Here is a 25,930-nt window from a genome sequence, read left to right as displayed (position 1 = left end):
TATTCATGTTCTTATAAATATAATCATCCTTTTTTGGGAGAGATTACACATAAAACACATGAAGCAAAGCAACAATGGAGTGTTGTCTTTAGAGAAAAATTAACTCCAGAAACTAAAACAACTGGAGATTGACACTATCCCAGTTTACTTACAGAAGAAGTTCGGGAATTAAAAATGAGCTCACTACAAACTGTGTGCTTTCTTGGTGTCATTCAAATGACCTCAACGTCCTATGTGACTAGCACTTTAGATTTATAGACTAGGAGGTAGACTATAATGTATTCAGTTGGAAGGGCTCAAAGGGGCAATTTTACTATTATTTATTTATTAAGCATTGTTACATCTTAGGTGCAGAGGTGAACTCATATAATCCTAAAAACAACCCTATGACTAGGTACCATTATCCAGTTTTTATGGAAAACACTGAGGCACAAAGAAGGTCATCACAGTGTGATCAAGGTCACACAGTCTGCACTGACGCTCTGGGTAGTCCCATTCCAGAGTCCCACTCTTAAACTTCAAATGTCAGGCTTTAGGTCTGCTGGTGTCCATGATGACAAGAAGGGAAACAAGTGTAGATCAGCGTTCGCAATAATCACATTTTAAGTGATTAGAGCAAACAGATTAAAAATTACCCTCAGATCTGAATCAAGAAAATTAAGTGTTAAAAGTTAAAAACAACTCCCAGTGATAGATTGGTATAATTAAACATGAAACTTGTCAAAAATCACTATTAAAGTGTTTTAAAGACAATAAAGGCATACAAATGGGCCTCAGATTATTCACCTACCAAAGGTTCAGCCTACAGTGATATTTACTACCAGGTAAGAAAACGGTGAAGAGCTCACTCAGTCTACAATTCAAAGGCTGACACAACTAACTCTGCCGGCGTGAAGAGTCACCGTAATATACTTTGACAGTCTCCCCCACTCCAATTACTTTCATAAAAAAACAAATTAAAAGATGGTTCTGTTTTAAATAGAGTTTCTGCTAAATAACTATTATCTGGGAAATACATATTATTTGTAAGCAGTGGGTAGTAATGGAATGGAACCAAGAGTCAGCTTTTGAAGCAGGAAGCTAAGGCATCATTTTGTAATGCCTGAAGAGATTTTTAAAACCCATCTAAATACCATTAAACATCTGCCCTTTTTATTTCAGTGATTTAAACCATTTCTGAAGACTCATGATTCAAAAAGGTAAAGATGGTAATTTAAAAGCTATGGGGGAAAAATCTCTCCCCAGGGAACTTTTCAGAAAAGCAGCCACCAGACTCTGATAAGTGATGAATCTGTTGTGGTACTGCTTTCAGTACAGTATAAATTTATCTGGCATTATCTCCCGGTAACGCATGCATCATTTCACTGGAAGCAAAGATTCGATGGCCATAAGAGCAAATAAAGCAGGGGAAATAGGAGAGCAGGCAGAGAGCAGCAGGTTCCCTGACTGTAGATGGGAAACTCTCTGCCAACAGTTAGCATCATCACAAACAACTTAGCATATAACACTTTGCAAATTCAACTTAATGACCCAGGAAGACAATTTTGAATAAAGGAGTCTATGATTGCTTTTGAGTCTTTTCAGGCAGTATATAACCTAAGTGTTTTAAGTGACAATCCCAAACAATAATGAACAGGAAAAGGTGGTGGAAGGAGTGGTTTCCCAATATCAGATTTGACAAAAAATCACAAACAGGGTGCTTCCTCTTCTCTGCATTTAATAGCATTAGACCTATTTTTTTTTTATTTGAATCAACCAGGAATCCTTGTATAAGTTCTAAAAAACATTTCCCCCCAACTGGCTCTCCAGTATATTACTATTTTTCATACCTTTTTGAGACAAGTAAGTAAAAACAGATTTACGAACACTGAACCTGATTTAAAGTTAATCTTCAGTTATCCGTTACCTGACTCCCAAATTACATTTAAATGTCACTTTTAAATTAAATGTAATTAATTCATTGACCAACATTTTCAAAATGTGCACCCTTGAGAAGAATCCAAAGGAGCTCTGCAAGAGAAAAAATACCCCCGGAGAAGATGGAAATCTAAACCCTTCTTGGATGCTCTGGAATTGTTAGGCTGATAAGACTCTAGGGTTCCAAGGTCTCTTCCCTACTCCAGTTAAACACAAAATTCAACATATAGTTCTTTCCTTTAAATCACAATTGGTCCCCAAATTTGGCCTTTTCAATAGATAGAGCCAAAACCATGAGGAAAAAATAAAGACTTGCCACTAAGGTTTTCCATGAGGCCATGGTGCCTGAGCAAGTGAAAGTTTAGCCCCATCAGGGTACTCACCTTCCAGAGGATCTTTATTGAGACCCAGCTGGCTAATGATGTACCTGGGAATGTCAGTTTTGATACCCTGTCCTTCTTTTGCATGGCCTTCTGCTGCTTCCAATAGGTAGTAAAATTCTTCAGGATCAAATTCCTAGCAGAAGACAAACAGAGATGGATACTTCTTCGAGCCAAAATTGTCTGCAGTTTTATTACATAAACCACATTCACAGTAAACTTGCTGGATACACATGGTAATAAGTTATTTATACAGATAGAAGGCAGATGGATTACTTCACTTCAAAAGCATATAATTTTCAGTTCATATTCAAAGCCTAATCATATTCTAAGACAATACATTTCAGTACTTGGTAACCCAAAGATAATTTCCATTTCCAACTTCCTTGTAATGTGACTTTGAAGGTACTAGGCTCCACTTAAGATATGTATCTTATTGAAAATGAACAGGTCGGAATTTTTAATTGTGCCTTTTTAGTAAAGTTTTAAAAATCTGTGAATCTCATCCAGAAGATTCAGTTTCTCTCTCTATACAAATAGCCACAAGAGAAATAATGTTAGGATGCATTTTTCTCAAAGGTTTTGTAGGAAACTCCCTTGGTACAGAGGTGTCCAAAAATATGAGAAAGAAAAATCCCCAAATTCTATCACCGAGCTCGAAAATTAAGTTATTAATATTCACATAATGTGAACATTAAGAAAGAAAAATATGAAATTAGTAACTCCAGTTACCCTGTCTTCAGTAAAAATTTGGGAACACGTTTTTCCTAAGTATTTTACTTTATTTTGCTGTCTGTTGCTTCTAGTATGTAATAAAGATCTTAGGATCACATCACTCTAGATGGATGCCGCGGATTTATGTGTTGTAAACAATTATAGATTTAAAGCACAGTCACTGTTTTCAGTTAGATTTCCTAGATCCTCCCACTCCCAGAATTTTTCTCATTTTGATTAGTGCCCCATATAGGCAACTGTGGAATCTCAGTATTTCACCTGAGAATTACTCAAGTATTTCTAAAGGCCATATGAAAAAGCATGCTACAGAGTAAAGCCAAACCATTGTCCACGCTCAGTACCCTTTACATAAAACTACAACCAGAGACAAGGCAAGCCTGGGACTACAGGCCTAAGATGACTGGTCGGGGGAAACATTCCCTAAAACTCTCAAACTCCAGCTTCATTTGAGCTTTAAACATCATGGAAAGCAGCAACATCTTCAGATCTACTTCTAAGCTCACTTGTTTCTATCTTTGATAGGCTACATGTACTTTTCCTGTTTCTCTTCTGATTAAGAGTGATTACTGTAAAAAAAAAAAGTCATTTCCCCTTTTAGGGCAACATCTCTCTTAGCATGTCTGCTGCCGTCCAGAGAAGCAAGTTTTGATGCTAAATGGTATTTTCCCCCAAATTGAACAACTGCAGGGGAGTACAAGCCTGTGATGCATAATTCAAAAGGTACAACAGCAAGAGCAGGAAAAACTCAGTCTTCTGCCTGTATCTGCCAGTCACACAGTTCTCCTCCCCAGAGGCATCCTGAGTATTCTTTCCCTTTATCCTCCCAGAGACACTCACTGCTGAATGATGCTTTTGATTCTGTGATTCCAAGGGTCCCGACCATTGATGGAAAGCCTTCCTCCACCACACACCTACCTTTCTCCTCCAGACTCACCATCCACCACATCTCACTATGCACAGGTATATGTTTATGGGGCTATAAACATTTCACTGTTATAGAAAACTATGAATCTTAATTAAAATAAGAGCAAAACCAAAGCAATATCACCACGTCTGTACATATGTGTACGTAAAATTCTGAAAAGCTGTATTGTACTCAGTGTTATAAATAACTATTGGCGAAACTTAAACGTGAGTTTTGACACTACGTTAAGCCCCATAAAACTATTCTTATGTTCGAAGCTTCGTCTTTGTTCAGTGTTGACTGAAATCTCAATCAAAATTACATAAAATAAAGCAAAGATTTTAAAACAGGAAAATGGTCACTGACTAAAGAAAGTTAATTGATAAAACAAACTAATCTTGGAAAGTCTCATTCCTTTAGGTCTGGATAAGGCCATACTGTATTCTCCGAATGGACTGCTGACTAGCACTTATTTCGAACATGCCACATTTTAAAAGTAACAATTATAACCACAGGTCACCGTATATCGTATCTCTGATTTCCCTCTCTCTTCATCTTGGCACTTCCAAAAAAGTGGGGTACAGAGAGTGTTCTAAGTGAGCTACAACGTAGAAATTATGCTGAGATAAAGTCAAGCACATTATTTCATGATCATTTTTTTAGGTTTGACCAGACTGTGATATAACTATCTCTTAACACAAGTCCTAGAACTTTTACTGAAAACCAGACAAGAAAAAGCACACACGGCTGTTGTCATCAACATTCACGTGTCGCTGTTTCTCTTGACTCTTTCTGTTTAGCTCTTTGAAGCCAAATGCAATTGGAGCTTTCTGGTGGTCCCTGCTCTCCCACAGTTAACAATAAATAACAAAATCACCTCGAGGGGCAACTCACCAGGCACTCTAATAACCGAGCAGGACGGGCAATAACAATTAGGATCTTTCGAACTAGCTGTTTAATAAATGCCAATTCTCCACTTTCTGAACGATCATGAGCCTATGAGGAAGCAATGAAAAGAATGATGAGACAGAGCTGCTCCACTAAATGGGAAAGAAAATCAACAAAGCATGCTAATTAGATAGCTGCAAATATCCAAAAATTAAGCGACTTAGAAAATACTTTTAAAAGATTGAGAAGCAGACATTATCTCTACATAAATGGACACTATTAAACGTCTACATCTACAAAATGGCTCTATCAGCTAAATTTTAATTGTAAAACTTTGATTTATTCTCTGTGTTAAAAATCAAATATTAGGGCTCTCAATGTGAACCATGAGTGAAGTACACATTAAAAGTTTATGACACATTGAGTACATGGTACAAGTAGAGTGGGCAGCTGAGGAGGAACCTTGATCTTCCAGATGTAACTTCTTAAATGTATGAAATGGCTAACATAGTGAAGGACTGATTTTGTTAACCTGGGCATTTAACACATTCATGAAATATGTTTTATATCTACAACACTATTAGCCTGTAAGTTAGTTATTTCATAATATGTAAGAAGTTGTACACTGCTTATTTCAAATGTTAGGTGAATACTGTTTATACTTGGATACATACATATGAATTTGATTTCACATAATGAATAAATAATACCTAGATACTCAACTCAGTAAAACTTAACTGACTCAAAATCTTCTAAAATTTTATTTTACATGTTGCCTAACATGTGAAATCTAAGCACAAAAGATATCCTGAGGACAGAACTTAGTTTATTAACAGTCATTTTAATTTTCAATATTTTTTGAAGAAATGAGGTAAATCTGTATCAAGGCAGATATAAAACCAAAGTTTTAAAGTTTAAATATAAACTTCTACACATGCTCACTTTCACACTTTCTTAATTTTTATGATTTGCTTTCCTTCAAGGATTAAAAAAAAGTATCAAGGTGATGTTGGTGCAATAGAATATAATTTCATAGATATGGTAATAAACATTTAAAATCATTCTTGAAGGTGCTTTATTCTGACAAGAACTAGCCTGCCCATAAAAAGAAGTGTCAGACCAAATCTATGAAAAATGATTATACTTAGGAGTCGTATGTTTACTAAATTTAAGTCATTAAATCAAAGGCAACTTTCCAAAATGTAGGTAGAGAAACCATATACAGGAAAAGCCAAAAAGCTAACATTTAAAAGAAAAAACACAGAGAAAATGACCACTGGTGAATAACTGTAGAATAGAATGTGTTTAAAGACAGCCAAGTGTTAACTATAACTATAGGTTCTAGTAACCAGTAAGGATGTCAGGACACATACGAGGAGACATACATAATATTTAAACTGTCTTTAAGTTTTCTTTTCATTTTTTGTTTTGTAACAAAAACGGATTTAGGAAGATACAGTGAATGCCAAGAAATAAGGTTATATGTCTTCTTTATAGTTTATCCTTAATCAAAACTAAACAGAAAACCTTAAAGATGAAGCCAAAAAAACCCACCTAACTTCTGGATTGATCATCCTCTTACTATAATAATTACTGCTTTATAAATTAAGGAATATAAAGAAAATCTAAAAAGCCTAAACATGTTTTGGTGGTCTCTTCAAGGAGAAACAAGAACTTTATATCTTAAAAAATTAAAAATAGCTCAGATTATACAAATTCCATTTCAAAAATGGTAAAAATAATCAGTTCATTCCAACTTCTTACTTCTGAGAATTACCAGCCGCAACCAAAGGCCAAAACATACAATGAGTTATACTAACACAAATAATATTTTGTCTACTATCAATAGGGGAGATGGGAACTTTGTTAAAACAACACCAAACAAAACCACACGCTCAGCATGAGAAGAGAAATAGTTTAGTGGCTGCCGGCAGCAGGCTCCAGCATTTCTGGATTCCCTGTGTTTGTACTTTAAGTGTCGGTCAGTATCAAAAATACGGAGACTAAGATTTGAGAGCAGGTTATAGCTTCCTGCGCATTTTATTTTCTTTGGCTAAATACACCTAAGTGAAAAAAAGAATGGAGACATAAAGGCTTTCCTCTGGAATTGACCTAGACCTCAGGACTTTAAAAAGGCATCAGTTAAATCAAGCTACTCAACCTCAGGGGGACTTGGCCTGAGTGTGCAAAGGATTGACCATGGGAACAGTGGCGGGGAGACAGGCTAGGCGGGCACACAATGTCATGGCTGGGAACTGACAATAATTGCATCGACGGGAAGGCAAAGCCAGGCCTCACAATGAGATTGTATCCAAAGGAGCAAGTTCCCCTGCGACCTGTTAGCTCCAAACTCTGGAAGGACACTGTGAATATGATTCTGAGGACAGTTTTAATTTTCACAAAAGGACTGAAGGAAAATGTTTATCTGTGAAAATAAATAAGAAAACATCCTTATTCAAACCTGACAATGCTCTTTATGTTACACACATATACATGCTTCTCTGCCCAAGAGAGAAATTTCTCTAAAAGTCAACAATGTTAATCTATTACATGGTGCATTCAGATGATTTTTGAAACCCTAAGATTTTTTTAGTTGCCATGAAACAACCTGCCAAGTCTATCATACAGAAACAAAATTAAGTGGGGGATTTCAATGTAAATAGCTTCAGCTTTGGGTTCTACCCTTTTCAGGGAATGCCTATGAAGGAATGAACCACAGAACTTAACCAGTAATTATGGTAATAGCCTGGGACTGAACTATGGAATTAAGGAAGAAGTATCTCACAGAGGTAAATTAATTTTCCTCATAATTTATAGTAGAATTGGTCCACGACAAATTGGAAATTGACAACAAAACCTGAAGACAATGTGTTCATCCAAAAACAGTCTGAGAAACATTCCCTTAGTGAGCTGCAAGAGGTTGAAATGTGAGAAATGGGAACGGAGCATAGAAAACTCTGTTGGGAGGTTTAGAATGGAAAAGGGAGGAAAACTGGTGGCTGCTGGTCAGAGAGGGATCATCTCATCTTGCCACAACTAAATTCAGTATGAGCAAGGACAGATGGATTTCTAGAAAATTAGGATGCCAATATTTTCTTTCAGTTCCATGCAATTATTTACACAATCATGCTTAGAGAAAACCACCTACGGTTTTATTTACATGGGCATAATGTATGCCGATGGGATACAGAAATACAATATATCCAAACATATCGGCTAAACAGGTTTTACTTGTAGGCCGTGGCTGATCAATTTCAGTCAGGACAGCAATATTATGCATTAATTGCATTCCACTATACACACTCCCTTCCTGTCCTGGGTGTTATCAGGAGCTAGGACGGCAAGTGTTAGGCCTGGAAGGGGCCTATGTTTATCTGTCATTTTAGAAATTGGATATTTTGTTAGAAGAAAAACTGACACTAATGAAAATATAAGTTGCCATTTACTACCCAACACCACCTGCAGGTTTATTAATAGGACACATGGCCTGGAAGAAGCCAGCAATTTTCCATTTAGCTTTTCCAGATATTAGAACTAGATTGCATCATCAAATAATGTACATACGCTCAGGCAATTTCTAACTTTATGGTTAAGGAGGGAAAAAAAAATCACTGCTTCAAAATCCTTCACAATCCACTTATCCTACAGCCATAGATTGTTGGGACCCAAGGTTCCTGTAAAGGTTATTAACATTAACTTTCTATTACTCTAAATGTTGACCAGAATCCATTCACAGCAAGTAGCAATCAATTTTTTTTTTTCTTCTTCCTCTTCGCTTCCCTGGAATATGAACTCTGTCTCATGGCTAAAACTTTCTGAGCAAATGCTCTCATAAAAATTTTTCTTATTTCAGGGGAAAAGCAAAACAAATCAGAAAACTTTATAAGGTGTAGGGTCTATACCTCATGTAGCAACTTATCTAATTTGTGCTGCAATTCAAGGAAGTATCGTGAGGTGATGAGACCCTGGTGGGATTTATCCAAGCAATCACGAGCCAGTTCAATAATCTGATGGTGAGTGAAACTAAGCACTCCATCTGCGAGGGGGAGGACGTGGTCCGGGGAGTAGCTGGTGATTATTTCCTTTAGGCGCTCTTCCATCTGAGCTGTAGCCTGTTTAGAGATGACAGGCACACACGGATGTAATACAAGGAAACATATATGTAAACAACTCAACAGTCACATTTATCTAGCATTTACATAGACCTCCACCAGTTATTAAATAGAATTCTAGAAATTAAATTTAAAAGAAGCCTCCCTTCTGTAAGATACTATAATGGTACATATATATCATTATACACTTGTCAAAACCCACGGAATATACCACACAACAGAGAACCCTAATGCAAACGATGGACTTTGGGTGATTATGACGTGTCAGTATAGGTTCATCGATTATAACAAACAGACCACTCTTGGGCTGGGGGGGGCGGGATGTTGATGGGAGGGGGCTGTGCATGTGTAGGGTCAGGGAGCATTTGGGAACTCTCTGTACTTTCTGTTCAATTTTGCCATGAACCTAAAAACTAAAGTCTATTTGGAAAAAAAAAGAAAGAAGCAGCAGCAGCAGCAGCAGCCTCACCCTGTGGGAAAAAGATCTGAGGTATATAGGAGAAACTGAACCTCCCAGGGTGATAATTACTTTTTTCCTCTGCCCTATCAAATGTAAAGTGGTACATGTAAGCTTCTCCAAATAACTCAGTATCTGTGAATCGCTGTGCTCTCATTTCAGATCTTGGGCTCTCTCAGATAGATTGCCAAAAATATCAAATATTGTAGCTCTGTTTTTACCTATTCAAAAATCAGGATCGTTGCTGGAGTTCCACAGCGTGGACCAAGAGTTTGTTCCTTTGGTTGTGTTTTAATGTGCTAGGAACAAGCATCCTATACCATCCTTACTCATACCTCAAAAAGCTACATCATGGGCAAATGGCCAAGGGGATTCCCTTGGTAACATAAATCTAAAATTTCCTTCCCAACTTTTACTTCATTCTCTGGGATCCCCGACTGCCTAATCAATGTTCCTTGCCTGCGTTAATTGTATATGCTGGGAGACTCCCTCTGCCTCCTGTTCCCTTCTAAAATCCTAACCAGTATTAACTAGCATAGTCAGGATCTATTTCCCTGGTGAACAAGTGACATGTGATAAATGGCTAAAATGGCTGTAATCAATGAGATCAATGTTGGGTTCATTCCAAATAATAAGTACTCTACTCCTGATTTATGAAGCCAAAGATTTCCTTTTGCTCTATTGCCTAGGGTTACAAAGGTGATGGGGGAGGGACAGGAACAGAATGGAGAAATTGCTTCTCCCGAATGTGTAGGAACACGCTGGTGGAAAAGCTGTGGAGACGAGGTGACGGGAGCTCCCTGCAGCCAGGGCACCCGGCAACAACCCTTCGCCAAGGCCTCTCTGGCTCAGTCCAAACTGCTGGTCTAACAGGGAACGCTGCAACTGGACCTTTCCTTCTAAGAGGGTTAGACGCATGATTGCTAAAGAGATTGGAAGCCACAGAAAAGAAAAATCGGGTGAAAAAAGTAAAAGACTTTCGTGACACGTACCAATTTACAGGCTTCTGAGGAAGGAAAACAATTTCTGCTTGACCATACAGCAGCAGGCCCAGAACACGGGCAGAAGGAGCACCAGAGTCCAGAGGCCTTTCAAAGCTGACGCTCTCTGGAGTACCTCACCAGGCTCACCCAGTGGGTAGGACAACCAGTGGCACTCACGTTACAGCCAGTTCAGCCCACGGAATGTGTGGCTAGTTCTCGGCAGCTTTTAAAAATGTTTAGTGGTTTTATCTTTCTAAAGAAGGCTATGGTGCTATTTTATAAAGAGAGTCATCAATGGACTGGACCATGACTTCCCACGACAAACACCTTACAGATGCTAAACCTAGGTTGCCCATTTGTTTAGATGCTAGGCATCTTCAATTCAACTCATTACCTTTGGGAATCTTTCCTTGTAGACATGGTTCATCATAATTATTTCATGGTCACAGCAGGCAGGAGAGCGTCCAGGGCTGCAAGCAAAGCAAATTACCCTTTTAAACTTGCCACAGCATGAAATGAAAATAAGCTTTTCATTTATAAACAATTGGTTGCATCAGAAGTACTATGCAGTCTTTGTAAGAAAAGTATATTAGGTAATAAACTACAAAATCAGTCATTAGCATGCATACATACTCACAAACGCACAGAAACCCTGAATAGTGTTCATAAAGAAAGCTTCAGAAGTGGAATGCTGCAAATTAATTACAGCTACAATATAGAGGTTCAGAAAATGCTCTTAAATTGTGATTATATTTTGTATGTAGCATGCGTTTGTGTGGTTCTAGAAACCAATTAATGAACTGCAATATAAAAGAAGACAGGGTAGCTACAAACAGCAACATCTAGGGCACGCTGAACTGTATGATTTCACACGTTCATCAGACACCTGCGCTCTGCCACGTACCACTGAAGAGGTTTACGAGTTTTCCACGGCACAGGTGTCACCACTGAAATCCATTTTCTGGCCCGGCAAATATTTATTTGGGATGCTGAGGAAGGCACTGTGTACAGTACTAAACACAGGCATACAACTCTGTGTTTTCTCTATTTCAACAGTAGGTGCCTGTTCCTTCCTAGTGGTATACAGTCAGGCAATTTCACTGTGAGTTTATATATTCCGCAGAGGACATAGCTGCTTGTAGTAGATATCCTAGGAACTCCTTTCATAAAACCAAAAATGGCACCCATGTGGTAAAATACGATGAATGAATATGTATTGAATGGATACAGCTCTAAATGAATTCGTAAAATTGGTCTTTTATTCCATATCTCAAAATAATCTAACACAATTATGCCATGTAGCTGCACTTACTATATGACACTAAATAAGAAGGGTACAAAGGGAAAACCCTTCTCAGAAAACTCTGATGTTCAACTGAACACCTGACAAACTATATTTTACAATAAACCTTAATATATCAAAGCGGACCAGTTCTACAGCATGAAGATCTCATACTGTGGAGGACCTGAAGAAGGACTACCCTGCTCCCCTTGCAGAGAAGGACCTGTTGTCCAGCTGCTGAGATTGCAGAAGGCTTCAACTGCCAGTCCCTTCAAGGATGGCCTCAGCTACAGAGCCCCCTCACCCAAGGCCATGTCCTTCCCAGGGTACCACATCCCAGGACTGAGGCAGGGATATAAAGGAAGGGCCATCTGGCCCAGAGGGACAGCTCTGATGGGTCGTGTCATCCCTAGAGCTCCCTGTGGGGTGGGCTGCAGCTGTCAGGTCTGCACTGCAGCTAGATTTCTCCCTCTGCCCAATCCTGCTTCCTCCCTAGCTCCCACAGACGTACTTCCGAAGCAATCCCTAATAAACATCCTGGTCTGTGTTATAGAGTCTGTTTCCTGAAGAGCCAAACTGTGATATACGTAATTTTTTGAGACAAGGCCAAAACAAAACTGGCTCTACTCAATGTCAAATGGACTACATATGGTACCCACAAAATACAAGGGATACAAACTCCTAACAATTTGCTCCTAATCCTGGAGAAAGTAAGACTTGTGATGGGAAGAAAGAATGGAAGATCTGGGTGGCTTTTCGTTAAGTGGAATCTGAATTCCACATGAGAACCCAAACGTGCTGTCCTTCCTTTTCAGCCAAGCCTCTTCCTCGTAAAATATTAATTGATGTCGCACCATAATTAGATGGGCTTGAAATTTCCAATGGCTCGAAGTTTCTCTAGGTGGTCCCTGTAGCCCATCACGGTTACTGCTACCACAGCAATTAGCAAATTGTAAGGATTTAAAAGAAAAGTACTAAGATGCCTTTCAAGGGTAATTCACAATATCACGTGTAGATGGAAAACTATATATAGTAGTTCATAAATTAATTAGCACATATATGAATTACAGGACCAAAAGTCTTCCCTTGAAATGGTTGAAAAGAGATTATCCAACTCATTGAAATTTTTCAATCAGGGCTACAAACCTCAGACTTCGGGAACGGGGGCGCATGGGTGTATTCCTGCATCTGTTCTCTGTGGCGATGCTTTCGGTGGTACAAAAATGTTTTGATAAGAAGTGTAATTCATCTGGTGTTGGTTGATATGGTAACTGGTGCAACTTCTCCTGGGAGGAGCAGGATGACTAAAACAAACCAAAGTGAGGTTTTAGAACTAAAATTAAAGAAATTCTTTGAATGAATATGAGATCACAGCATTAAATTTTGCTATATCATCGTTTTATACTACATTCTTTCCATGTAATAATTACAATAGCCAGTGCCTCAATGTATACCTTGATGTTGTCTCTGGGAGGTCAAAATGGCTTCCATATTTCATCTCATTTGTCTATAAGATAATTTCCCCAAACAAAGCTTACTCTCTGGAGAAAACCCAGGCTCTGAAAATGGATAGGACCCAGTCAAAGCCACAGCAAGAAAGTGACAATTGGAGTAAGAATTTAGGTTCATTAAATGACAGATTAGTTCACATTGGTATCCTTGCTTCTACCACTCGCCACAAACACTGTGACTTTTAGGTAAGTAACATAAAATGAATTCTGTGATGTATGGTCATAAATAGGTAATGGGATCTCTCTCTTTACAAATCAGGCTATCCTTTGATGCAATTTCCATCAATATGTGTCCTGGGTAAAAAGGAGAGGGGATAAAGAAGATACTTGTCTTACTAATGCCATTGTTTTAAAAATTGGAATTTTCTATTTCTGTCTTCTTTGGCTTAGGTTTCTTTAAAAAAAAAACAAAAACCTTCAATGGTGGTGAGTTTTTTGTCCCTTGAATATAGATTTGCTCTTTGAAAATTGTCACTCACCACTTGGAGCAAAGTAAGGTAGAAAAGGTGAATGGCTAAATAACGCTGCTTTTAATCAATCTGAGAAATATAACTATAAAGCAAAGTGATTGCTTTTTTTGTTTGTTTTTATTGAGAGGGGAACTCTTTAAGCATTCTAACAAAAGAGATGAGGAATGTCTGAGTAATGGAAACACAGGTAGAATAAGCATATTTTGAAAGATACCCCTCATTTGAATATTCCATTCTAGCAGGTTTTTTTTATTTAAAAAAAAAACAAACACGCCACACTAAGAGCACACTTCATAAACACTGCAGCATCACAATGCAGTAACCAGAAATTAATGACTAAAGCTTAAAAGTATCTTTATACCTTGAAACCTTGAAATTATAAAACACCTTCTAAGTAGATACTGAGATAAACAGGACTTTTTACAGTGTAATGAGATTATTTTATAAACTATAAAAATGAGAACACTACTAGAAAGACTTATGAGGTAAACCAAAGCTCTATTCACAAAGTACAGGTATAGTCTTAAATACTGTCACTACAGAGAAAGAAATAAAACACACATAAACTAAGTCAACTCAAGACATCAGTAAAAGAATAAGAAAATCAATGTCAGCAGGAGAGAAGCAGCAGCGATAAAAGCAAAGATGATGAAATGAGCAAACAGAAAAACAGAATTAAGGATTTGTACATATGTCTCAAAGGTAAAGCAATGTCCACAACTCTGAATCCAAGAATTCAAAACCCCAAAACCCAGAAGTTTGTTCATAAGTATACAGTAATCCTTTTTGGTGGCAAAGCATTAATTGAAGTGATGGAAAGCTATTTAAAATATGTATTTAATCCACTTAGCATGAATGTTGATTCAGGTTGCTGTAGAAATATTAATGTAGTTGATTCTGAGCCGCTGACCCAGTTGCTGCTGAGCTGTTATGTACAGTACAGGGAGGATCATGTTACCTTTCTAAAATGTGAAAGTTAATTCCAAAAACACACCAGGCTCAAGAGTTTCACATAAGGTACTATGGACCCGTGCTTGCATGGCAAGGACACAAGCTACTTCAGGAGGGTGGTTCCCTCTGTGGAGTGAGGGAAGAGAAAGGGAATGGGTGCGAGGGACTTCAGCTGTATTTTAATGTTTAATTTATTTTAAAAGTTTATTTAACAAAAAGCTGTAGCAAATATAACAAAATATTGACACGTGCTAACTCTAAGATGAAAGTTTTGTGGTTATACCATATACATAACCATATAACTGAACTCCATAGGGAATATGCTCTGGGCTTACTGATGGGGATATGTTAAAATGAATGAGGAGGTGGGATAAATAAGTATTAGAGAAGTGAGAGGCAAGGGGCTTCTCTGGGGAGAGAGCTTCTCTCTTCTCAGTTGGAACAAACAAGGTGTAAATGGGAAAAGGGTGACACCGAACCCAAGCAACACCGAGATGAGTTTATGGAACTGGGAACAACTGTAGGCTCTCCAAATGGCCCAGGGATTCAAAAGGTACCAAACAGGGCCCCCAAAGTGAGTCAATAATGGACAGCAGAGAAGTCCAGGGGTCAGTTTCAGCAGAGGTCAGGAACTCAAAGGAGAACTTGTGAGTCCAACAGAGGCTGCAGGTGTCATCCTCAGGACCTCATATACTTACTGAAAAGATACTTCCGCTGGTCAACGCATCCTTGGAACAGCACTTTTACTAGAGTTTCAAGAATTAGTTTGGGGGCTTCCCTGGTGGCGCAGTGGTTAAGAATCTGCCTGCCAATGCAGGGGACACGGGTTCGAGCCCTGGTCCAGGAAGATCCCACATGCCGCGGAGCAACTGAGCCCGTGTGCCACGGCTACTGAGCCTGTGCTCTAGAGCCCGCGAGCCCCAATTACTGAGCCCGTGTGCTACGACTACTGAAGCCCGCACGCCTAGAGCCCGTGCTCTGCGACAAGAGAGGCCACTGCAGTGAGAGGCCTGCGCGCTGCAGCAAGGAGTAGGCCCTGCCTGCCGCGGCTGGAGAAAGCCCGCGCGCAGCAACGAAGACCTAGTGCAGCCGAAAATGAATAAATAAAATAAATTAAATAAAAAAAAAAAAAAAGAATTAGTTTGGGAATTTCCCAATAAACTGAGTCCCATGACTTTATGTTTCTAGTATGTTCTCTAAGTGTGGCGCCAGTGAGTCTCATCACCCAACTAGTTTGCATATGACTTCTGACTACATGAAAAATCAAATCCACTTTCAAAGAGTGAAGATTTACAGAAAAAAACTGTGCTTCTAGTTCTCAAGGCAATAAGAAGAGCTCCCCAAAACGTTCTGAGTAATGGTATCATTCAAATAAACATTTGGTCTCTCAAGATAACCATTTTGCAAGGGACGGTATCCATATGCATGTGTAATTTTCCACTTGTTATTTATTAAAAGTAATATTATTTTATAGTCATACCTCATATTTATAGGTATTTATTTTCATATTTCCATTCTTTCCCTCAGCAGAAAATAATTCATCTGGTAAGAAATACATGGGAGATGTCCTCCTACTGCTTCAATTCCATATTACTTATATTCAAATTAAAAATTATGTTCTGAATATTATCTTGGAAAAGTTCTGCAAATTAATTTTAACTACAAAATTTGAAGTTAAGAGAAGCTGCAATAGTAAATATTCTGTGGAAGGACTGATTAACTCCACATGGCCAAATCTTTCCAATTTCAGAATAGAGCATTTTAACACTTGTGAATTTTGCAGTTTACATAATATCCAAAGGATCAAGACATGGCGTTTACCTTTCAGGGTTAGTGATTCTGGAATTCAGCTAACAACAATTATCTGTAAAACTTAAGCTGCATTTTCAAAGTGTCCGTAACTTATTTGTACATATTCTGTGTTTTCATCTTAAGAAACAACTAAAATGCATTTCTAATTAGCTACAACACAACCAGTTAACCCAGAAAATGAGACTCTAAGAGTGATTCAGGTTAGATTTAGAAAAGAAGAAAATGCAACTCCTAAGCAGTTTTGCACAATGTTCGCCCTAATATATGAAGGGCGAGAACATAAAGAAACTGGGGGACATGAGAAGCAGCATTTTAGATTTTCAATTAGCATTTTTTTTTTTTTTTTTTTTTGCAGTACGCGGGCCTCTCACTGTTGTGGCCTCTCCTGTTGCGGCGGAGCACAGGCTCCGGACGCGCAGGCTCAGCGGCCATAGCTCACGGGCCCAGCCGCTCCGCGGCATGTGGGATCTTCCCGGACCGGGGCACGAACCCGCGTCCCCTACATCGGCAGGCAGACTCGCAACCACTGCGCCACCAGGGAAGCCCTCAATTAACATTTTTATCAATAACCAATAAGGAGAAAAAATAGCCAAACTTCTGGGCAACAGAACCTACACTCCACAGATTTAACAGTTCCTTTGGTCTTTTGGTAAAAAGGTTAATTTTGAAAGTTAAAATTTGATTTTGAAGGGAAAAATAGGAATAAGAGATCAATAATTATACGATACTACCTTCTTCAATAAAATAAACACTTAAGAGAAAAGCTGCCCTACCTCTGGGCAGAAGCTGTTAGAAACACAGAATACATGTGTGTGACTAAAAATTGTCTCAGGAAGCTTTCTCTTTAGGCATATATGCAAGTCAGGGACAGCAGTGATTCCATTATGACAGATGGCCAGGTCAGATTTATTCATTATCAGGTTTGTTTTAAGAAATACCTTGTAAATTCCTTAAAAAAAAAGCCAAGCGCCTAGAACCCTTACTTGTATTCTTATTGCTACGACAAGGGGGTTAGTAGACAGCCCTTCGGTTCATTTTCTGTGCCTCAGAGTTTTGATCCATAAAATGATGACAATAATGACAACCACATTATGAGGTATGTTTCTACAATTAAGCCAATCAATGCGTTGTAAGTAGTGAGACTAGTACCTAACACATAATAAGTATTTATAAAAATATAATTTCCAAAGTAATCTGTACCAAATGGGGTCCAATTCTACGTAGCTCACCTTTGCTTTTTGGATTCACTTTTTAAAATAACGTATGATTTACTAGAGATGGAAAGAAGAAAGATCCTGTGTTCTCCCCTATTTTTCTTGCAAAAGAGAAATTTCTGTATCCAAACTATAATAAAACTTGACTGAAGGGCAAAGCAAGGCGATATAGTAAAAATAAAAAGGATTTAGAGTCAAGGAACATGATACACATTTGGGGCATGGGGAGGATTCAGTGAGAGTATGTACGAGTAAGCCACAGGGGACAAGTACTCTGTTTACTGGTGGTTGGGTTCTAATCGGAGACACTTAGGAGTCTAGGGAAGAACACCACTTAAAATTTGAAAATTATTCTTTTTGCTTTTTGGTCAATCAATTTCAGCGTTCATGTTCACACTGTGGTGGCCCATACTTTCAACATCTAAAATATGTGTATAACTGAGTCACTTTGTTGTACAGCAGAAATTAACACAACATTGTAAATCAACTATACTTCAATTTTTAAAAAGTAAAATAAATAAAGCTCTGTGGAGACAAATATCTCACAACATCACTAATTTAAACTAGAAAGCATGTATCTGACCCACTGAATCACTTCTAGTCATTGCTAGGGCTCCTGTTGAAATGTAGTTTGTGGCAAGAGTATCCCTTCTTCCTCTACCCTATTTTCATTGTTTCATCTTGTCTCTTTATTGATCTTAATCTACTACTAAGTTCTTTTAGTCTCTCCTTAAAAGAAAGTTCTTATCCAGAAGGCACAGATTTAAGGCTTGACATTTTTTTCCTTTGAATGAGAAAAACTAAAAAAAAAACCTCTGCATATAAGCCACACAAGAAAAAAACCGACCCAGGCCATCAAAGTTTAATGGCATTTTCAGTACTAATATCACTGGCATGGAGCCAAAGCAATGAAACCAGATTGTGTTTCCTCCTCCCACCCAAAACACCAAAGAGTATGAAAAAGAAAGCTCCCAGTCTCCTCCCAACTGGTGATCCGGGGACTCACTCAACTTGTGCATCATAGTTTAAAAGCGTGCAGCAAAAAGTATGTCCTTTTAATGTTTGTCAGCTCATCATCTGATGTGTTGCCTACTCTGAGGGGCAGATATGCAGAATTTATCCTTTCCTTCCTATCAGGAAGCACCCAGAGAAAGCACTGCCTGTGTAAGAGCTCTGGGGTGTGAGAGAGGAAAAGTCGGGCACTTACAGAGACCGTGGAGCTGGGCGTGTTTGTCCCATAGCCAGAGGAGGGGAGAGAAGCCAAGGACCAGCGGCGTCCATCAGTCCTGGTGAGAAAGTGAGATTAGCTTAGGCCAACGCTGGATTACGGTTACATAGGAACCCCAGGGAAACCGAGTATTTTTAGTTGAACAAATGACACAAACACAGTCAGTGAGGATGTGGAAATGTTCAGCAAGGGCCAGAGTAAACAAACGTTATACAGCAGGTTGACTTTTATTTAAAGTGAATCAATACACCCAAACAAGCAGAAAGTGAATGGGGTGGTCCATATTATTGATCTCTCACTAATACACTTTGACAAAATGAATACCAGGGATAATTACATCAGTCAGACTCAGCAGATTCCGATGAATAAAAACAGAAAGGGAGGAGGAAAAAACACTCTTATCTGGAAACTGATAACCGGGGCCATGATCTTCGGAAGGGCCTGCATTCCAGCATGGTACAAGAGCCTGTGGGGACTTCCATTGCATCCTCAGGACTTGCTGCTTATTATTTTCAAGGGAGCAGTCCTACTCATCACACCGAGGGGAGAAGGGATCAGGGGGCTCAAGACCGGCTCAAGCCTTAAGTGGCAAATAATTTGAGCACTAAGAAAGTGACTGACCTTGCGCACAGACTCTCTTAAGAGTTATTATGCCTTCTGACACGACCTGGCTTTATAAAGTGTTCCAGCAAAAGCCTCTTGCAGGGTTTATGAGTATGCAGCCCAGCTCTAGCCAGTGAGAGAGAGTGAAGAATGAAAATTCTCTACTAGTGATAGAACCTAATGCAAAGAGTAGGGTTACCTGCCCTAATCGTAGAGGCAAAGCTGTCAGGAGTCTTAACAGAGTACGGTTTTTATCTCCAAGTCGTAACAGGATGGAGAGCTTCTGGGTTGAACTCTGGCTATGAATTATAGTCATTACAAGGGTCTCAGATGAGTTGCTGAAGGACTAAAGACAACACTGTCGCTAAGGCAAGGGGACACCAGAAAGTCAATTTTCTGAAATCTCTGGCATTCCAGAACCATTCATTTACTAGCAATTTTGAGTGGACTATGCCTTCAAAATCACATAACAGCGTGAAAACAAATATACACACATTTGCCACGAGGAATACAGGAAACACATACTTTTCTAAAGAGCTACACTGCTTTCTTAGATGCCGGATCATGTGTAGACTTTCTGTAACTCATGATTAGATTAATTTACCAAATGAGAGACAAGAGTAGACCAAATTTACCACAGACACATTCACAGTAAGTTGAAGTCAGGGAATTCACCAGCGTTCGACTTGAATTTGAGAAATGTCACAATCAGATGTTTATGTAAAAAACTGACATTTTAGCCTAAATTACAGTCAAGGGAGAATACAGTCATAGGCCACCAGGGATGTTGCCTCCAATAAATGCAAATGGTCCACAAAGACAAAATGGAGAAATTCAGGTGGACAAATCACAGAAGCAGTACAATGTTAAGATTTTAGTAAAATTTACCTGTCGTTTCTGTGACCACGATTGGAGTACAATTGAATCAAGTATGTTTTTTTTTTAAAAAAAAGAAGCAAAATAAGATGTTTGTAAATATACCAGATAAAAGGAATGAAAAGAAATAAATCACATGTTCTCTAGAAATAATTTTATACTACTGAAAATGTTAAAAGAAAATAATTCTAAAAACATGCTTATAAAGACATCTGACCATCAATTAAATGGACACAGGTTGGATCTAGTTTATTTACCTAATTATTAAAGACTTAACCCATTCCTGGACTTTCTATTTTAAACACCTCCAATTTTTAAATGGACTTGTTCAGTCCATTTAATAGCAATTATCAGAAACTAGTCTCTGGAAAGAGTGAGGGACACAATTCCCCCACCATGATTTTGCTTTGTGATTCCTTAACTCTCCTTTCCCTCAGGTATCAATGAACATATTTCAGATGAATGAACAACTCCAAGAGGAGACATGTTCTTATTAGTTCTGAAGCATAAATTACATTTGCTTACTCTGGAAATCACACAACTAGAAAGATGTTTAAACAAGAATATGCTCAGTACTCTGTGCAGCCACGGACCAGAAATAAGTTATGTCTCATAAAGTTCCCTAAGTTGTCCGTGTCTATTTACTCAAATGGAGCACAAAGGACCATTGCATTGTCATTACCATGACAACTGCACGTCAGAAATTCCTATATATGCTATATACAGTGCTTAAGAGAGAGCATGCCCTTTTTTGAAGAAAGCTATCACACAAGTATAATTTGGATCCTACTAACAATGTTCTCTTTTCTTTGTAGCAGCTACCAGTAAAATGTTACCTGAAAACAAGAGTACATTCTTGCCAAAGCAACAAGGCTTTTTTTGAAAAGAGTGCTTTCTTTGTGGGTGGAAATCTTAATGTTACACGAAATGAAAAAGTAAGAAGGGAAAAACACCTGATGGGAACACAGGATACAAAGAGATTGGCAAACAAAACACAAAAACAAACCCCCCCCAAAACCAAAAAACCCACATCATTTCAACACTAACCACAAAAAGTTAGATTAATATGGTATACAACAAAGGAAGAAAGAAAAGTCCCTATTACAACTGTATGAAGAGGAAGATTTCTTTGTTTGTTTGTTACAGTCATCTGGTGTGAAACATTTTATGGTCTAGCTGATATTGGAACAAGATGAATTATGCCAATATAATGCAACCAGAGTAACTCTTCCCACCAGTGCTCAACAAGTGTCTCATGACCTGACCTCTCAGCAGGCAGGTCTGTTCCAGTAATTTGCTTATGGAAATATATTCTGAGATTTAACCTGATAAATAACAGCTAGACAGCTAGGAGACATCCACAACGATTATTCAGGGCTCTATTTCCTCTTTTAAATTTTTTTTAAATTTTTTAAAATTTATTTATTTATTTGTGGCTGCATTGGGTCTTTGTTACTGTGTGCAGGCTTCTCATTGCGGTGGCTTCTCTTGTTGCGGAGCACGGGCTCTAGGCACATGGGCTTCAGTAATTGTGGCACGTGGGCTCAGTAGCTGTGGCTCACGGGCTCTAGAGTGCAGGCTCAGTAGTTGTGGTGCACGTGCTTAGCTGCTATGCAGCGTATGGGATCTTCCCAGACCAGAGCTCGAACCCGTGTCCCCTGAATTGGCAGGCAGATTCTTAATCACTGTGCCACCAGGGAAGTGCCTCTCTCTATATTTCTAATGAAAATGAAAGCAACTTATGTTACCTAAACCTCTACAACTTCTGGGGAAGGCAGAACAATGTCATTACCTCCAGTTTACCACCACCAAGGAATAAAACATTAAGTAACTCCACAATCAGATGGATTGTAAACCAGCTTCATCACAGTGATTAGCAAATTACAAAATATGTTTCCTTGCTCCAGACAAAATCTACTACACTATGATGCTCATTTTCATCCTTTTATTTTAACTCGATACTAAAAAATTAACTCGATAATTTTGCTCTCAAACACCTATTAGATAATATGGAAAGCAAGTGTGTGTCATCCTATTTCCCAGTCTGAAATTCAACATTACAGGGGATGTCTACTGGGGGGTAAATTATCACGTTATAAGTAAGATCAGAAAAGATTAATAAGTCTGACCTTTATCCCATCACCCAAGAATAATTTTTAAAATAGGACAATCTCTCCCCTCTGTTGGACTGAATATACAAAATGATAAAACGTGGGACTCCCTAAATGGCATTACTTCCTAAAGGCTCAGAAATGCACACCAAATGGTGGGGAATGGAGACCCATGGAATTTCCATGTTTCTTGAATGAAAAATCAACTTGAAAATGGAAGAGAAAGATGACTGATGTCAAATAAAAATAGGCCAATTTGAGTTCGCAGAGCAAACATAGGGTTCTATTTACTTGAATAAAAGTTCAAAAAGATGATCACTCATGTCCTAATCTAAATTAATGCTTTTTGAAGAGTGTGGGGGGAGTTCCATCTGGAAATTCCTGCAAAATGAACCAGAGGTCTCCTGTGATAATCTTCTGTTACGGTTTATGGTTTATTTGTCGAAAATTAACATGCCTAGGGGTTTGTGTATTTTTTTTTTATAGCATAGAAACCAGATTCATCTGTCCTCCAGTCAGCCACTTAATTATTAGATTCTCTTCATTTTTATAAATCTGGCAGGATTAAAAGACTGATTTCAGTCATGTTTAAATGTGGGCTATAATGACATTTGCATTTTCCTTCTACTTAAAGTAATTAAAGGCATTCCCTTTTTAAGAGAAATGCATTTTAAAGACTATGGTATGTTCTCTTTTTTTAAAATCAGTTTTTATAAGATTTCCCTTTTCACTTAGAATGGTACCACCACAGTGAATTAATATTCATTGGGCAAACAAACACAGGCTCTGTGAGACCAGCTAATTGTCACATTTTCTTTATGGTGCTTAAAATGAGCACTGAAAGTATCAAAGTTGGAATTGGGGAAAATTGGGGTGTCGGTCTCAGGAAGTTCGTTGGAGATCACGTCTTAATTACTCTTGTGTCCTCCCTATGGTGGAGGCCTGGTACACACAGGCATTTACCATATGGTGGGGAATGTGTGATTTTACAAGAGAATCTTAATTATCAGGAATTCTGAAAACGCTGCAAGCACATCCTTTTCTCTGGATTTAGCTATATAAAATGCATTGAATGCTGACAAAAGACAGTGAAGACGTTGCAGGTTTTGCTTGTTAGTAACGTGTTAAATCTATTTTTTTAACCTACCTATGTGTCTTAATTAAATGCTACTTTAATTCATTTCAAGGTATGATTAGGTCTCTGAAGAAAATTTAACAAATATCTAGGACAGGGACTTCCCTGGTGGCGCAGTGGTTAAGAATCCACCTGCCAGTGCAGGAGACACGGGTTCGATCCCTGGCCAGGAAGATCCTACATGCCATGGAGCAACTAAGCCCGTGTGCCACAACTACTGAGCCTGAGCTCTAGAGCCCGTGAGCTACACCTACTGAGCCTGCATGCCACAACTACTGAAGCCTGCGCGCCTAGAGCCCGTGCTCCACAACAAGAGAAGCCACCACAATGAGAAGCCCGCGCACCGCAATGAAGAGTAGCCCCCGCTCGCCACAACTAGAGAAAAGCCCGCGCACAGCAATGAAGACCCAACGCAGGCAAAAAAAAAAAAAAAAAATATACACACACACACACACACACACACACACACACACACACACACACACATATAAACAGACCATAAAATGAATTCATTCTGAATATGCAGAAACCTAGCTAAAGGGACAATTTTGTTTTCCGTGTGTTTTTCCTGGGTGGAAGAAGGCAGGGTATATACATGTTGAGAGGGATGACGGAACCCAGGAAGGTGAAGATTTGAATGTGACAGGGTGAAGTACACTAATTCCACACACACCACACAGAAGAGGTGGCTGTGTAGACTCCTCTGACTGGAGAAATCACAGTAGAAGATCCAGAAGTGAAAAGGTTTGATAATAGATCATATGCCCACTGTCCTCTGAGCAACAATACTTTCTCATGACTCACTGACCCAGATATGAGACATATAACTTTGATATCTGGTGTCCAATTCTAACTCAGATAGGAAGAGCAAACATAAAACATCCTCATGGCTTTACCTCAGGGAAATCACTAAATTGCTGGCTTGGTGCCCTCAAGGAAAGGCATCTTAGAGTTTATACCTTGTGATCCCAAGTAAGGTCATTTTTATTAAGGGGGAAAAAAAAAGGTATTTCAACAACAACAAAAGCAATTGCACCAAGACATATAGGTGAATCAAGTTCTTATAATATAAGCTCAGATAATTCAGTAAAAATCTGTTGATCATCAAAAGCATGTATGAGACACTGCACTGGGGATGGGAGAAAAGGTGGAAATGGTTTTCTCCTGCCCTCAGTGAGAGCCCACCATCTAGGAAGGACCAAGAGAGGTACATATAGCTCTAAAGGGTAGTGGAGGGAGTGGGGTGGGGGGATGGGATTCTCCACGTAACACTTCATTATTCTACTCACAAGAAATCCTTACCTCCGTGCAAATGAAAAATGGGCAGAGGCACTGGGGGAGAAGTTTCTTGGACTATCTTGAGGGCTATTTCCTGTAGAGAGAAAGAAGAAAAAAACCTGACATCATGACTTTGTTTTTGTATCTTTATCTACATCCCAAACATTCTTCTCTTTAGTAGTAAGTTTCTGTATACTTTCGTAAAATGTCCATCTCCTCAAAAAATGTTTTACTTTTACTTGGAGCAGAGACAGGCGGTCAGCTTGAGCTCCAGCACAGCTGTCCAAATGTGTAATATATGAATAAACAAACCTACATCACCAACCGGCAGTTTTCCATGTATTTAACAACCTAATTATTTCAGTCCTACAGAATAATGAATACACAAATGTCCTGGTTCCTACTCTTCCAGATGTTAACGTTTCCAACAGCAGGATGGATGGAGAAGTATATGCTTCAGTTGGGAGGGTGAGGCTTTCTATTTTAAGGAGGCAGTCTTGATATTTTTATTTACAGAAACCGAAATAAAATTCTGAGTTCTCAAAAATGAATCCTCATATTTCAAAGTACATATTTTAAAGGGAGAAATGTCAGAACAAGTCATAACATACTGGGGAGAACCCAACAGTTCAGACCTATTCCTCAAATGATCCAGCTCTATCTCAGCATGGCCTAGTGGCCCAGCAGGACTAACCCTTATCCGTATTTCCTTCAATAGTCTCTCTGCTCCTAAGCAGCTGGGTGGTGACTGGCCAGGCAGCCTTTAAAAGCCACACACAGAGGCTGGCAGAGGGTGTCTTCTCCAAGTCCTCTGGAGGCAGGTGGAGCACGGGTTGCTTACTGTAAGGCGGCAGCTCCTGGGGGACTTGCTACTTTCCCCATCAGAACATGTAACCTGCTACTGATCACTGAGAAAGCTTGGCAGGCAGCAGGTGAGGGGAGGTTCAGGGCACTCCAGACCACCCTGCTTCCCTCTGCATGTTTAATTAGGTTGAGAATTTCCTGAGGACCGGATGGGACTGTAGCTGGTGTAAATAAAGAGGTTAGGAAAGGCGGCAAACTAATCCTGTATGTTCTTGAAGC

At 38.9% G+C, this 25,930-nt stretch overlaps 1 protein-coding gene across 2 annotated transcripts in view; it reads right to left on the bottom strand.

Moving 5' to 3' along the window:
* The window catches only part of LOC132516863 (microtubule-associated serine/threonine-protein kinase 4-like), a 160,681-nt gene that overhangs the window by 49,727 nt on the left and 85,024 nt on the right, over window positions 1–25,930 (bottom strand). For both annotated transcript variants that reach the window (XM_060143042.1, XM_060143043.1), the window contains exons 3-9: window positions 24,872–24,941; window positions 18,824–18,902; window positions 12,805–12,962; window positions 10,771–10,846; window positions 8,727–8,936; window positions 4,831–4,932; window positions 2,301–2,433 (exon numbers count right to left, since the gene is read on the bottom strand). In XM_060143042.1, coding sequence (XP_059999025.1) covers window positions 2,301–2,433; window positions 4,831–4,932; window positions 8,727–8,936; window positions 10,771–10,846; window positions 12,805–12,962; window positions 18,824–18,902; window positions 24,872–24,941 — 828 coding nt within the window. The remainder of the gene's footprint in view (window positions 1–2,300; window positions 2,434–4,830; window positions 4,933–8,726; window positions 8,937–10,770; window positions 10,847–12,804; window positions 12,963–18,823; window positions 18,903–24,871; window positions 24,942–25,930) is intronic.

Source organism: Lagenorhynchus albirostris, chromosome 3 (genome assembly GCF_949774975.1).
Source record: "Lagenorhynchus albirostris chromosome 3, mLagAlb1.1, whole genome shotgun sequence".
NCBI classification, from domain to species: Eukaryota; Metazoa; Chordata; class Mammalia; order Artiodactyla; family Delphinidae; genus Lagenorhynchus; species Lagenorhynchus albirostris.
This window is presented reverse-complemented; position numbering and strand designations above follow the sequence as displayed.